The following is a 14,621-nucleotide window of genomic DNA, read 5'->3' on the forward strand; positions in this document are numbered from 1 at the left end:
AGTTCCCCAAACCCTGGACTGCAGGTGAAGCCGGGTGGGATGAAGGCGATGCAGGAAGCGGATCTCCTGGTGGTCAAGGCTTGCGCTCCAGACCGAGCAACCACCGCAGAGCAGTCTGAGCACTGGCAAGGGCCCCTGCACTGATCCGCATGGGAAAGTCCTACTGACCGCAGTCAGTCGCAGATGCACTCAGAGCGTCCAGGCGTTTCTGAAGTTCCCACACGTTTCCTGGGAATCCTAATTCCAGCTCCCCGGGGCGATGAGGTCAGCGCTCGGCAGGGCTACGTGTCGGAGGTGAGCACCGACCCGAACGCCCCGCGTCTGGCGCACTTCCGTGGCCCTTGCCCAGCCAGCCTCAGTCTCCTTGGGCCGTGACTTAGCCAGGAAGAGCGGGCAGCCATTGATGTGAGGGCAGCGCTGCGGCTTCAGAAGCGCAATGCGCAGGCGTGCGCAGAGAATGCGCAGGCGCCGCCTTGAAGTGACTTCTCCAAAAAGTGTCTTAGTTCCCGGTCACCTGAGCGCCCAGCTACGCGACTGCGGGAGCCTAGTGGTGCCGTGCCTTCGGCGGGTGGTGCTGGGAGACCCTGTTCTGTCCCTCTCGCCTCCCGGCCCGCCGCGTCAAGCCGCCCTAGGGCTTGTCGGTTCCTGCCCGTCCTTTCCCAGTCGGGCCGGACCGGGCCGAGCCGGGCCGCCCCAGCGCGCTCGCTAACCATGGCGTCCCTCTTTAAGAAGAAGACAGTGGACGGTGAGTTTTCTCGGGGGCCTCTGGGGGCTCTTCGACCCCGGGCTGGCTCGGCTGTCCCTGGGGGAACACCAGCCCACAGGTGAGAGCTGCGTGCTTCAGCCCCGCGCTGGGACCCGCCCTCCGGGGCTGCGACCCGCCCCCTGCATCCTCACCTGGGAAGCCTGCCCTGGTCCTTCCAGCACCAGTCCCCCACCATCGTTTTTTAGTTGTGATTTGATTTTTGGTTTGGGTTTCTTAGCATTCTGAGGAGGAAGGACTCGGCTGGCCCTTGGGTGTCATTAGACTTGGAGATTTGATGGATTTCTTTTTTCCTGCTTGGTTTGTTGCTCCTTCAGTTTGGAGATGTATTTCTTCCAGGCTTCGCAACAGGAAGCCTGGGTGTACAGGGGGAGGAGGCACGAGGAAGCAGGGACCCAGTTAGAAAACGAACTTGGGTCTAGGCTGGCTTTCCATAGGAACACCTAGCACTACAGCTAGGAGCCCCCAGTAGAAAAGTGAGTCCAAGGGAAGGCCTGGGTTTAGTTTTCATAATGTAGTTTTCTCCTTTTATGGTTTATTTTTCCCTTACTCAGGTGAAAGGTAATGTAATTTGCACGGACGTTCACATTTTAGACACTTGAAGTTATTTCATACATGTTTCTCAATGTCGTTTCGTGAAGGAAAAAATGAATATACTGAAGTATACATGTTTGATGGTGTTATAGGCAATGTTTAAAATGCATATATATATATATATGTGGATGCCTCCAGGTACTGAGTTCAAAAATTGCTTTCCCTTACATGTTGAGTCTAGGTTGGTGTTGATTCAGCCCAATAATCACCTCTTTGTAAGGGTCTAACCCAACCACAAAAGGAGCAGTGGTAGCTAGACTGTGGATGGTACAAACACAGAGCTCAACCCTGAGTTGGGGTGACAGTTCTTTGTACTCACTGTTCCAATGCCAGCACAATTATTTGGGGAGAATAACAAAGACATCATCTCTCCCCTGCTCCTTCACCCTTCATTTCAACCCAAGGTGTCATTTTACCTCTAGTTTTATCAAACAGCAGTTTTGCTTCTTTGGAGTGATTGAATTTTTTTTTTTTCTTCAGTATTTTGACTTTTTTTTTTTTAATTGAGAAATGTCATTTTCACTATCAGCTACTAACTTGCTATATGATACACTGCAATTATGTGAAGTGGGATTTATGTGTGATTTCCTGAGAATGCTGCTTAATCTTTCCGGTGCTTTGGGCAACCGTAGTGACTTACACTTGAAGTTTAGAGGAGAGGGGACAAAAGACAATGAGGATGTGCAGTGTGTGTGTGGGCGGGGGAGTGTTGCTGTGCATTCACTTGCAGTTGACTTAATCCTAATAACAAGAAAAATGTTTTTGCTGAATAGACTTGTTTGCTTTAAAAAAGGACTTTTGTTATGAAATGTGCTATATGACATTTCTGAATGTAAATTTGGACCCTATGTATATTTACTACAACTTCCAAGCTTCAGACTTGACATTTTATTAACTTATCATACTAATTCAGATCATTTGCTCATGTCTTAATTATAGATCTGCATTTCCATTGTTTTATTGTGGAGCTTTACTGATGTTTGCACCCCCTGTTAAATTAAAGGGAAAGATTTTTGTTTTGTTTAAAAGGTGACAGCACTCTTCTTAGTAATGGGACACTGTGTTATGAAATTTAATGTATTTTATGCATTTCCATTCTTGGGCACATTATTGATCAGAAGATCTTTTACTGTATGCTGACTTTTTATCTCTTCTAACAGTAATGAAATTCTGATATATAAGGGAAATGTGTAACTGCTTATGGATCTGGGGAATAATTGAATCTTTTTATGTCTGGATTGGCTGGAAGAATTATATACTATATCATTAAAGACTACTGCACATGTAAATTAAAAAGGGAGACAACATTACACCACATTGCTATTCCGAGTTATGTTTAATTCATTTTTGACACAAAGATGAACAAGTCTCGGCAATGCATACTTTGTTACAGAAATTAATGAGAGGTGTATCTCAATGCCATTGAAGAGGATTCTTGCCTATTTAAAATTACAATTGAACACTTGATCTCCCTTTTTCTGATTTGTATTGGCTAGACATGTATATTCTATAATCTGTTCAATCTACAATTTTTTCTTCTGGGTGGACAAGTAGTGACCTATTTATTGAAGATGATTACAAACCTGTTTAACCAGCATGCCACTGGGACCTGTCATAACTGAGTAACTATTTGTAGTTCTAAAATAGAGTGCTGGTGAATAAGGGCCTGGGTCTGACCCAGCTCTCTAGCACTGAGAAAAACCTAAGCAGTGAAGTTCTGTTTTGTTTTGTTTGAGATCGGATGTCATATGTAATCCAGTCTGTCCTCATAACTTTCCTGCCTCAGCTGCCCTGGTGCTGGGATGATAATTGTGTCCAACTGTGCCCAGCTAACAGCATATTAAGTACTGTAATTTTTATCTGTTATCATCAGTAAAGACAAATTTGAAGTCAAACTCTAAACTAGTACTCTACTAGGCATGAAGTCAATCAGAGAAAAGCTGCTATTGCCCCATTTCATTGATGGGGGAATTTATGGCAAGTGATTGAGTAATTTACTCATGATCATAAAGTTAACTAAGCAGAACTAAAATCTCAGCCCTTTAAATATTATCATTATTGCTTTTTTGTTATAGTGATCACATAGCACACACAGTTTAATTTGATAATCTTGTTAATGTCATGGAATTGTGAATTCTTTATTTACTTTTGTCTATAGACTGTTGTCTTAGAACTAATAGTGAAAATACTGGGCTGAAGGGATGACTCAGTAGTTATGAATGTACTGATCTTTCAGAGGTCCTGAGTTCAGTTCCCAGCACCCATACAGGGTATCTTACAACTGCCCATAACCCCAACTCCAGGGGATCTGATACTGTCTTCTGGATTCTGAGGGTACCTGCATGCATCTGCCCATTTCTACACACGGACATGAGCATATGCACACATATACATATAATTAAAATATAATGAAAATAAACCTTTTAAAATCTTTTATTTTTATTTTTTATGTGTATGAGTGTGTTGCCTGCATTATGTAAATGCACTCGTGTCATGCAGTGCCTTTGGAGGTCAGAAGAGGGCATCAGATCCCCTAGAACTGGAGTTAAGGATGGTTGTTACCTACCATGTGAGTGCTGGGAACAAAATCTGGGTCCTCTGCAAAAGCAGCCAGTACTCTTAACCACTGAGAGCTCTCCAGCCCCTAAAAATAAAACTTAAAAAACCCAAAGAGGGAACAGTGAAACTTTAATTTTCATAGTGGAAATGACCTCTGCTTTCTATGGTCCCTGTACGTTAGCATTTCATGAGAATGTCTTTGCTTTTCTTGTGAGCCTCTTGAAAGGAATGGTAGGCCTGATCTCCAGATTAGTTCTCAGGCATGCCTCCTCTGTTCTCAGCAGCCTGTGTGGCAAGGAATAGCATCACCACCAGTTGCTTAGATCATCAGTGACAGCTACATCACTTCTGTGGCATTCCTAGTGATCATCTCTGAGTCTTGTGATTTCTGTTTCCTCCTCATTTCTTCCTCATATTTCCTTCCTTTGGCTCAACACTTAATTTTCCTCATATTCCTCTGATCACTTCTCTTCTGTCTTCTTGAGTTTCTCTTTTTCTTTGTGTGTTTCTATGATTCATGTTTGTGTATGTGTGTGTATGCACATGTATGTGGAGGTGAACATGTAGAGGTTAGAGAAGAACCTCCTTTGTCAGTCTTCCTTTCACTTGATGGAGACAGCGTCTCTTGTTTGCCTCTGTGTGCCTCAGGCTAGGTAGCCTGTGAACTTCCGGGGAGTTGACTGTCTCTTCGTCCCATCTCACTATAAGCACTGGGGTTACAAACATGGCTACTGAACTGACCTCAAGTGGGTTCTGGGGGGTTCAAACTCAGGTCTTCACCCTTGCAGGACAAGCACTTTACCCACTGAACCCTCTTCCCAGCCCAGATTTTTCTTTTCTTTTTAAACCTTCCTCTTGAATGTTTTCTTCTTGGTTCTCTCTTGATTTCTACCTAGTTTTTCACCCTTTAGTTATAACTCACATGCCAATATACTCAAAATTTGCATCTCTAAATGTGTGCTTTTTAAAGATTTATTTATTTATTTATATTTTATGTGTATGTTTTGCCTTCATCATGTATGTAAGTGTAACACACATGTGTACTGGTGACTGCAGAGGCCAGAAGAGGGTATCAGATTCCCTGGAACTGGAGTTATGGAAGGTTGTTAGCCACCACATAGGTGCTGGGAACTGAACCCAGGTCCTCTGCAAGAGCAGCCAGTGCTCTTAAGAGCTGAACCATCCATCTAACCCTCAATGCCTTTTTAAGACTTATATATCCAATACTTTGCTGAATTTAAATTGTGTTTTTCTAAAGCAATTCAAATCAGAAACAACTAACAGAATTTTTTATCTTTTGAAATCAGCTCCTTACAGGACTTTCTTCTTCCACTGTTGTTAGTGCTTGATTTTTATCTTCCTCCTTCAGTTGATTACTAAGTCACTAATTATCAAATCCTCCCTCTTTGCCTTGTAGACTTATAGCACATTCCTGTGTGTGTTCACAGCTCCTTGCTCTTATTCAGATCCTGTGTCTGGCACTTTACCACATCCACTTTCTGCTTTTGTTTCTTGCAGCTCCCCAGGCCTTATCTCCTTCATATACATAGTTGATTTATGATTGGTATATGGGCAACTCAAATCTGACTCTGCTGCTGCTCAGAGTCTTTGTTGACTCTGGTATCCAACAGGATCCAGTGTGAGCTCTTTTAGTAACACTTGCGTGCATGCTTCTTCCTGTTCTCACTGCTACCTTTCTCTTTAGCCATGTCTCTGGAGTCTTACTATCTTTCAGTACTGTTCTCCTGTTCATCAGTATACTGAATGTCACAGTCCTTTGCACCCTCACTTGTTTTCACTTAGTTTCCATGTGCCTAGAATTCCCCAGTATTTGTTTCTCTAGGAAGTCCTCTCTGCTGCCTCTCTGAACTGTGTTAAGTACTCCATCACTTAGGTTGTTGTAGTTTAACACCTGCTTTCTCACGTGCCTTCACTGGAACTAAAATAAATTCTTTTGCACTTTCAACATGGAATTATTCTGTTTTTCCTGCCTTCCATATTGGTTTCAGAGAGTCGTTAGCACATATTAAAGTGTCTCTACATTTATTTATAGTTTAGAGCACACCACCTTAAAATGATAGCATTTACCAACTAATACAGAACCTGCTGATCTGTACCTGCAAAGTATCTCCACCGTGAGCCCTGGTATAAGTTTAGAGGTAATCTCAGGAATGTTTGGACAGGAAAGGAACAGACCTAGGGCTTGACTCTCCCACTTTGGCCTTAGTGTTCCACCTCTTCCTTCCAAGCAAGTCCTGCTGTTTAACTCCAACTTAACTTCTTAAAAAAAAAAAAAATTAAAGTTTGTTAATGGTAAACTGATAAACTGATGGGTTTCATTATGGGATTTTCATACATACAGTAATATACTTGGATACTGTTCACCCTCCATTCTCCTAATTGATCACTCCCCAACCTATTAAATTGTTTATCTCCATTGACCAGAGTAAAGCCATTGACACAGTCCCCTCCTGCCCTGTTTCCCATAGTCCTTTGCTTTTGCTTTTGCTTTGCCATGTATTAGAAGTTAATTAAGCTGCCATGTGTTCTGAGTTTCTGTTACCCCAGTTCTAAAGCCTGAGAAACCAATTTGATTTGCATGTGAGATTCTGATTCTTCTCATTCTGTAATTTCCCTTTGCCTCTGAGTCAGTCTGGTTTTAGACCCATCTAAGTACAGACCTATAATGTTTTTTCGTTTGGTTGGTTTTCGGTTTTTTGAAACAGGGTCTCCCTGTAGCCCCAGCTGGCCTGGAACTTGCTGTGTAGACCAGGCTTACCTGGATCTCACAAAAACCCACCTGCTTCTGCCTTTGCTTCTTCTAGAATTAAAGGTGTGTGTCTTTACTTATTTATTTTAAATTCCTTTGATTTTGAGTTTATTTCATTGTTACTTTTTTCTGTAGAAGATATTCATATATAGCCAGGACCCATTTCCATTCTTGTTCTTTCATGAGTTTAGCTAAACTGACTTACCACTGCCCATTGTTATCCCTAGAGTGTGGACAGTGCTGGACCATCACAGTGCCACATTTCTCACTGATCCAGCTGCATGGTTTACAGAAGTCTCTGATAGACTCCTCCAGTAAAGCAAAATGTGTCAATACTTTAAATTTCAATCTCAACTCATGTGATAGTTAATCAGATAGTTAACTAGTAAGCAATAAAATTCAGAAATAAAATTATTTTTCCCAAAGATATACACTTAAAAGTATAAAATAAGTTTTTCAGATTTAAAAGTCCCTCATGTCCTTTGATTACATCACATCAGGGTGTGTGGTGGAGCAGGTAGTTGATAGCCACAGAGGCCTCCTAGGGGAGCAGGTAGGATCCTGGGAGTATGAGATTCTTGCTAAAGGTCTATGCTGACAGCAATACTCTGCAGGCTAGTTCTCTCCCTCCTCCCAAAGAAAGGTGCTTCAAACTGTATTAGTCACACATTAATGACTATTCCTATTTATAGTTGATCATCACTTTTTGTTTTTATCTGCAAATGTGCAAATTATATGCAAATGACCAGAGTACAGGGCAATAAGCTATAATTCAAGTTAGGACTTGGCCTCAACTCTCAGTAGAAAATGATTTTGAGCTAATCTGGACCACACAAGAGATCCTTGTTATTTTTAAAAATGTATTTAGATTTTTTTTTAATTTTCTATAATCATGTAAGTCTAATTGACTTGGATCCAATAAAAAGACCCTTAAGTCTATATCTTATAAAGTCCCCAAATTTAAGTCCTTGATCTTGTGACCCTGGTCTGGACACCTGTATTTCATTCCCTATAAGAGACTGCAAGAGTTTAGATAGGCCTTTAAATACACCCAGCATGGAGCTGGCCTAGGTGAGTTCTAAGTGTCATGCTGAGCATGGACCTGGAGAAGGACGTAGGTGGAACTCAAACCTTTTCCCCCTCTGAATGAATGGATGAATGAATGAATGAATGAATGAATATAGCAGGGAACATGCTGTATCAGTTTATGCATTTTGGACATTTTCACAGTTTGAAGGTTTTCTGGTGCCAGTTACTGTGAAAGTACTTCACAACAGCCCTACCTGGTAGCTGAAGTGATGATGTATAAGAATCCAGGGCACTCTTTTGCCTAGAGAAAGCAGTGGAAAGTGAACAGGAAGTGTCTCTTATATGTCAGGGCAGCACTGTGCTTATTTCTCTCATTGTCTTGACTAGGGTAGAAAGCAGGGAAAGGCCTGCTGCAGGACCCTGGTCTGGGTGCTTTGCCTTTCAAGAGACAATACTTAGGACATTCAGGAAGGAATCATATTGCTTCAGTTGACTCTGAGACAATGGAAGCTCTGAAAGTCCTCAAAATTCAGTCTTGGGGAACTTGAGACTCTGAAAAGAGTTTAGAGGAGGGAGAAGGGGTGAAATGAGACCATTGGCAGGAAGGCTACATGCTGAGTGGGTTCTTCATATAGAATGTGCACCTGTCCCATTTTCCATTTACTAATGTGTAACAGAAATATGGCAGTCAACCTTCTGGAGGAGCTAGGTTCTATATTTCATTTAAACAGACATACTGCCTTCTGCTGATTAAGCCCTTAGCTGATACACAGGATTAAAGCACAAGGAGGGGTAATGCATTCTGATAATCTCTTAAGGTCTCAGACATTATGGTTTCTATAGATGTAAAGAGATTATTTAATATCTTAACCATGTAGGTGTGGCTTTCCCTCAGAAATTAGAATGCCAGGGAAAAGTTGGGATGCAGTATGTGCAAAGACTAGCTTGAGGAGCAACAACTAGCAAGGGAGGGGCGGGTATATATAACCTTGTTGGGGTCAGCTCACAAGGGAGCAGCCACAGTTACAAGCAGAAAATTATAAGGGATAGCTAATTATTTCAATGATCCATGTTTGTAGAATGATACCTGTCACAGTTCAGGTTTTACTAATGGCAAATTATCAGTCTTCTTTCCTGATAGCCAGTACATTTTATTATAGTTAAAGGGATAAATTAAATATGCCAGATCCCTTTATGTATCAGAATGTGTGTGTGTGTGTGTGTGTGTGTGTGTGTGTATCCCATTAGATCACTATTAGGTATAATATATTGAGATAGTATAGTATAATGGCAATAAAGACAAATCAGCAAATACATGTATATTGTGAGACCAAAACTCTTGCTTGAGACTGAGGAATTTCTGAAATCAAAGGGCTTACTGAATTTTCACAGGTATCGGACCAAATCCTGAGAAACGGTCCTATAGCTTCCCATAGCAAGGCTGGATAGCAGTTGGAAAACTGTCCACTGGGCCTAAGAGAATTTTAAACTTGGGACTGGAGAGATGGCTCCATGGTTAAGAACACTGGCTATTCTTGCAGAAGACCCGGATTCGATTCCCAGCACCCACATGGCAGCTAACAACTGTCCGTAACTCCAGTTCCAGGGGATCGGATGCCCATTTCTGGCCTCTGCAATCTTGGATGACACGGGTGTATTGCATGTGGTCAATATACTCATAACACATAAAATAAAAATAATAAAATATTTTTTAAAAAGGAAAAAAGAAAAACAGAGTATTTTAAACTGAAAATTCTAAGGAAGGAAAGCATGGCTGTTTACATGGATCCTGCATTGCATAGTGTGTATTGGGGAACATGTAGCTATAGGACTGTCCATAAGAAGTAACTGGGGGGAGGTGAGGGCTAAAGAGATGACTCAGTGGTTAAGAGCTCTGACTGCTCTTGCAGAGGACCCAGGTTTGGTCCCCAGCACCCATATGGCAGCTAACAACTATTTGCAACTCCCACTCCCTCTTCTGGCATCCATGGCATGCAAGTATAGGTATACTTACATACATGCAGGCAAAACATTCATACACATAAAATTTTTAGTAAGAAGTAATTGTGCATTTGATGTGGTTGGGTCTTCAAGCAGGACACATGCTGCCAGGAGGTTAATGATAATAGTTCAGAGTTTAACACATTGGGCTGGGGAATAGTTTTGTTGGCAAAGTACTTGCCCTATAAGCACGGAGACCTAAGTTTGATACCCCAGAACCCACCTGAAGATGCCAGATGTGGTGGCAGTGTTTGTAATCCCAGTGCTGGGGAGGCAGAGAACAGGCAGGCAGATTCCTGGGACTTGCTGACCAGCCTGCCTAGCTGCTTCAGGGAGCCCTAGGCCAGTGAGAGACCCTGCTCAGAACACAAGGTGGATCCTCCTGAGGAAGAAAACCAAAAGTTGACAGCTTCTTGTTTCTATATATAAGCGTGTATACAGCACGCGCGATTTTAACATACATTCACGAATATGAAACAATCTTTAGTTTTTGTTGCTTTACCTATTCTACCTTTCTATTTCTCTATTGTCTACTCTTGAAATTAAATTAAAGACTTCCCAGTGTCTTTTTTTTTTTTCCTTACCAGATGTATTCTGTCTCTTAAAGAGCTTATATATGAAATCAGACCTGCTAAGGAGTAAACCAAGTGGAAAATAAAGTTGTGCATAAAAATATTAAAAGTATCTCACCCTTTTCATGTTGTTCATTCTAAATTATCTCGAAGACCAAATCATTAAATGTGGGCTTAACATATGGGTTGCTCAAGGAAAATTGAGTAGTAATTTGTTTGTTTTATAGACTCTTGCTATTGTCGCATATGAAAAGTCATTTTACTGTCTTTTCCTACCATAATATGTTTTAAAGTGTTATGATTATGCTTTAGTATGTAACATTAGATGCTCTGAGTTTATAGCTCAGAACTGTTTAAATATTAATAGGTCTATTAACAACTATGAGACTGTGGAATATGTAGTAGTTAATTTTCTTTATTTTTCCTTTTATAATATACAGTGTCAGTTAATGTATGCATAGTTACATAAAATTAAAGAAAATTAAATTATTTATATTAAATTCTGTTTGGTTTTGTCACAATTCTTTTTTCTTTTTTCAATAAAGATGACCTTAGGTATCCTGGACCCTCTGATACTTAGACATCTACTGAATACCCAAGTTTCCATTTTATTTTGGACACTGATTATCTAGCATTGGAGCATATCCCCCCATAGTGTAAGGACTCCTCCAGAGACAGCCCCACTTTAGATGCCATTCACATATCACAGATTATCACTTCTTTCTGATCTTGTCCTTCAAGGTTGTTAATTGGCAAAGACAACTTTCAAAACGCAGGGAAGTGCTTTATTTACTATGATTGTTTTATCATGAAGAATATCACAGGGGGACAGGGACCCAAAGAGATTCTTAGGTGGAATAGAGGCATAGAATTTCCATGCCCTCTCTGGGTATACCACCATTCTGGGAGTCCAACAGTATGTCCATCAGTTGAGAAGTGCTGACTTTCTTCCCTGATGAGTTTCACAATCCACTTTACAGAATCTCTCACCCTGTGATCTAGGGGTGGGGTTGAACTCAAATCAAACTTTTGGGCTTTTTGGAATCCCTATTCTTTAGCTATCAGTTTGATTTCTTCTTACAATTCCTCTTCATTCTGAATTGATACATGAACAAATAAAAATTGTACCTCATAAGCAGGGTACCATTGACATTTTGATACACGTGTGCACTGTATAATATTTAAATTTCATTAAATATGTTTCCTCAACTGGATCATTTGTGGAGAAACCTTTCAAACACTAGCTTCTTGAAATGCCCAGTACATTGTTACTATCTACACTACACTACAGTAGCACACCAGAACTTCTTGTTCCCATCTAGCTGTAATTTAGCATCTATATTATCAATTTTTCTCATTACTGCGATAAAATACCTGAAAGAACCAACTCAAGAGAGGAAGGATTTCTTTGGGCTCATGGTTTGAGTGGCATGGAAGGCATGGTGGAGAGAGCACTTGCAGTGGGGAGAGCAGGACTGTGAAGTGATGGGTTACTTCTCTTTGGTGGTCAGGAAGCAGAAAGCTCAGACCAGAACTGAAAGACACCCCCCCCCCCAGCATTCTGCTTCCTCTAACCAGACCCCACGTCTTAAAGGTTCCACAACCTTCTAAAACTGCCATTTTCTGGAGACCACGTGTTCTAAGCATGAGCCTTGGGTGTGGTTTCCACTCAAGCCAAAGCAGTGCCCAGTGATCAAGCTTTCCGGTCTCAAGCCTTCCTAAATGCTCCAGCCTCAGTGATCATCGTGTTGTGTCTCAGTTTCTACGTAGTACCGAGGACCCCACGTCTTAAAGGTTCCACAACCTTCTAAAACTGCCATTTTCTGGAGACCACGTGTTCTAAGCATGAGCCTTGGGTGTGGTTTCCACTCAAGCCAAAGCAGTGCCCAGTGATCAAGCTTTCCGGTCTCAAGCCTTCCTAAATGCTCCAGCCTCAGTGATCATCGTGTTGTGTCTCAGTTTCTACGTAGTACCGAGATCATGCAGTGCTTGTCTTTATTTAAAATTATTTATTTAAATTATGTTTCTGAATGTTTTGCCTGTGTGTATGTAAGTGCACCCATGTTGTGTAATCCTGTGGAGGTCAGAGGAGGGTGTCAGATTCCCTGGAACTAGTGTTATGGACGTTATAGCTGCCATGTGGGTTCTGGGAACTGAACCTGGGTCCTCTGCAGTAGCAGCCAGTGCTCTTAACTACTGAGCCATCTCTCCAGCCCCAGTACTTGTCTTTCTATAGACATCTCATTTTACCCAATGACCTTTAGTTCCAAAGGACCTCTAGTTCCATATAGATTGTCACAAGATTTTATTTTATATGGATAAATAGTATTCTGTTGGATATAGGTACCATATTTTCTTTACGTTCATCTATTCATGGACTCTTAGGTCACTTCCATTTCTTGAGTTTTGTGAATGGTGTTGTATTAAACAGGAGAGTGCAGAAGTCTCTCTGACATACTGACTTCATTTCCTTTGTGTATTTACCCAGAAGTGGAACTGTTAGATCATTTGGTAGTTCAACTTTTAATTTTTGTTGGACTTGAATACTGTTTTCCATAATGGCTCTGCTAATTGACATTGCCCTCAGCACTGTTAAGGGTTCCCTTTTTTCCCGAATACTTACTGGCCAGTGAATTTGTTGTTCGTAGTCATTCTCACTATGTGAGTAGATGTGAGGTTAAATATACTTCTCTTGTAAATTTACATTTCCCTCATAATGATGTTGAAAATTTTTTCACTTGTTTATTGACCATTTGCATGCATTCTTTCAAGAAACATCTATTTAGGTCTATGGCCTATGTGTTATATTTATTTATTTTTGTTACTGAGTCTTTGGAGTTTCTTAGAAATTCTGGGTGTCAGCCCCCTGCCATATGTACAGCTTGAGAGTATTCTCTTCCATTCTTCAAGTTATCATTAAAGTTTGCATCTGCTTCATTGAAGAGCTGTCATTTATTCTGGCATGATTTACAACACAAAAGAAAACCAGATTCAGTAATACATCTGACATGTCTTCCTTCCTGAAATCCATTCAGTGCTGGACTAAGGAGAGATGAGGGGTATGCGTGCATGCATGTGCGTGTGTGTGTGTGTGTGTGTGTGTGTGTGTAATGCATGTGCCATGTCAAATTGTGAACTAATTAGTTCTCTAAGGAAAATTTCTATTTGTATGTAATTTATACTTGGGTTTAAACATCAAAACAATTGCATATTTGTGCAAAGTTGTCCTCTAATCAATGTCTAATCAATGGTTATAATCTATGTTTTAATATTGATTGATTTTTCTCATATATTAAATTGAAAGAAAAAGTTTAATGTGTAATAGCTCAAAGCTTCTTTTTCTATCACTGTCTCTTAGTCCGGTATTTTAAGTGGTATTGAAGAAATGTTACAGCCATAAATTTAGATTTCTTTTGTGGTTCTCCTAGATGTAATAAAGGAACAGAATCGAGAGTTACGAGGCACACAGAGGGCTATAATCAGAGATCGAGCAGCGCTGGAGAAACAAGAAAAACAGCTGGTAAGCAGAACATTACATTTCAGTATAACTTCAGACAAATTTGGAATTTAGTGTTGGAATAATTAGCTAACTAGAAAGAAGGCACTTAGCAGGGGGTAAGTGATTTACTTGAGTAAGAAAAAGCATTTAGTGTTTCCTTGCATTTTCATCCTGTTTTTATTGTATCATTTGTTGACTTTTATTGGAACTTTTTTGTCTTCTGCTAATACAGAATCAAATTATTCCTCGGTTTTTGAATATCATGAATATCTAGGACTGAGTAGTCCTCAGTACACAGAATTTACCTTCTTAATTGACAGTAAAAGTAAAGACGGTCCAAAGAAAGCAAAAGAGGTTTATGAAGATGCATTAATTAATTCCTAGGTGTCTTCCCTGTTCTTTTAAAGATGATTGTGTCTGTGACAAAAATTTTCAGTTAGATTGATATGGCTTATTTAAATATATTCTTTATGCTATATTTTTAAGTGTATGTTATCTCAAATCTGTTGAAAAGCAGCTATCCTCGGATGTGTGAAACATGCAACAAATTGTACATCTTTAGAGTGTACATTTGATGTTTTCACCTAACTATATATCTCTGAAATCATTATTCTTGTTAAGCTAATAAATACGACTATCATTCCCCCTAAAGCTTCTTAGCCTTTGAAATCCCTCCTATCCCACCCCTCAGTGGTCCCTTTCCCCAAGGAGGCAAATACATCTGATGTCCCTATAGATTAGTTTTAACTCTTTTTATACTGGCTTCTTTCAGCTCTTTTAGCACGGTTATTTGATGTTAATTGCTGTTCACATGTCTGGCTTAAATCCTTTTCA

General features: G+C 40.5%; 1 protein-coding gene across 1 annotated transcript in view; it reads left to right on the forward strand.

Moving 5' to 3' along the window:
- The first annotated feature begins 499 nt into the window (after positions 1 to 499).
- The window catches only part of Chmp2b (charged multivesicular body protein 2B), a 29,729-nt gene continuing 15,607 nt past the window's right edge, over positions 500 to 14,621 (forward strand). The window contains exons 1-2 of the mRNA XM_008832228.3: positions 500 to 745; positions 13,717 to 13,808. Coding sequence (XP_008830450.1) covers positions 712 to 745; positions 13,717 to 13,808 — 126 coding nt within the window. The 5' untranslated portion in view covers positions 500 to 711. The remainder of the gene's footprint in view (positions 746 to 13,716; positions 13,809 to 14,621) is intronic.

Source organism: Nannospalax galili, unplaced genomic scaffold (assembly GCF_000622305.1).
Source record: "Nannospalax galili isolate Female #2095 unplaced genomic scaffold, S.galili_v1.0 scaffold293, whole genome shotgun sequence".
Classification (NCBI taxonomy): domain Eukaryota; kingdom Metazoa; phylum Chordata; class Mammalia; order Rodentia; family Spalacidae; genus Nannospalax; species Nannospalax galili.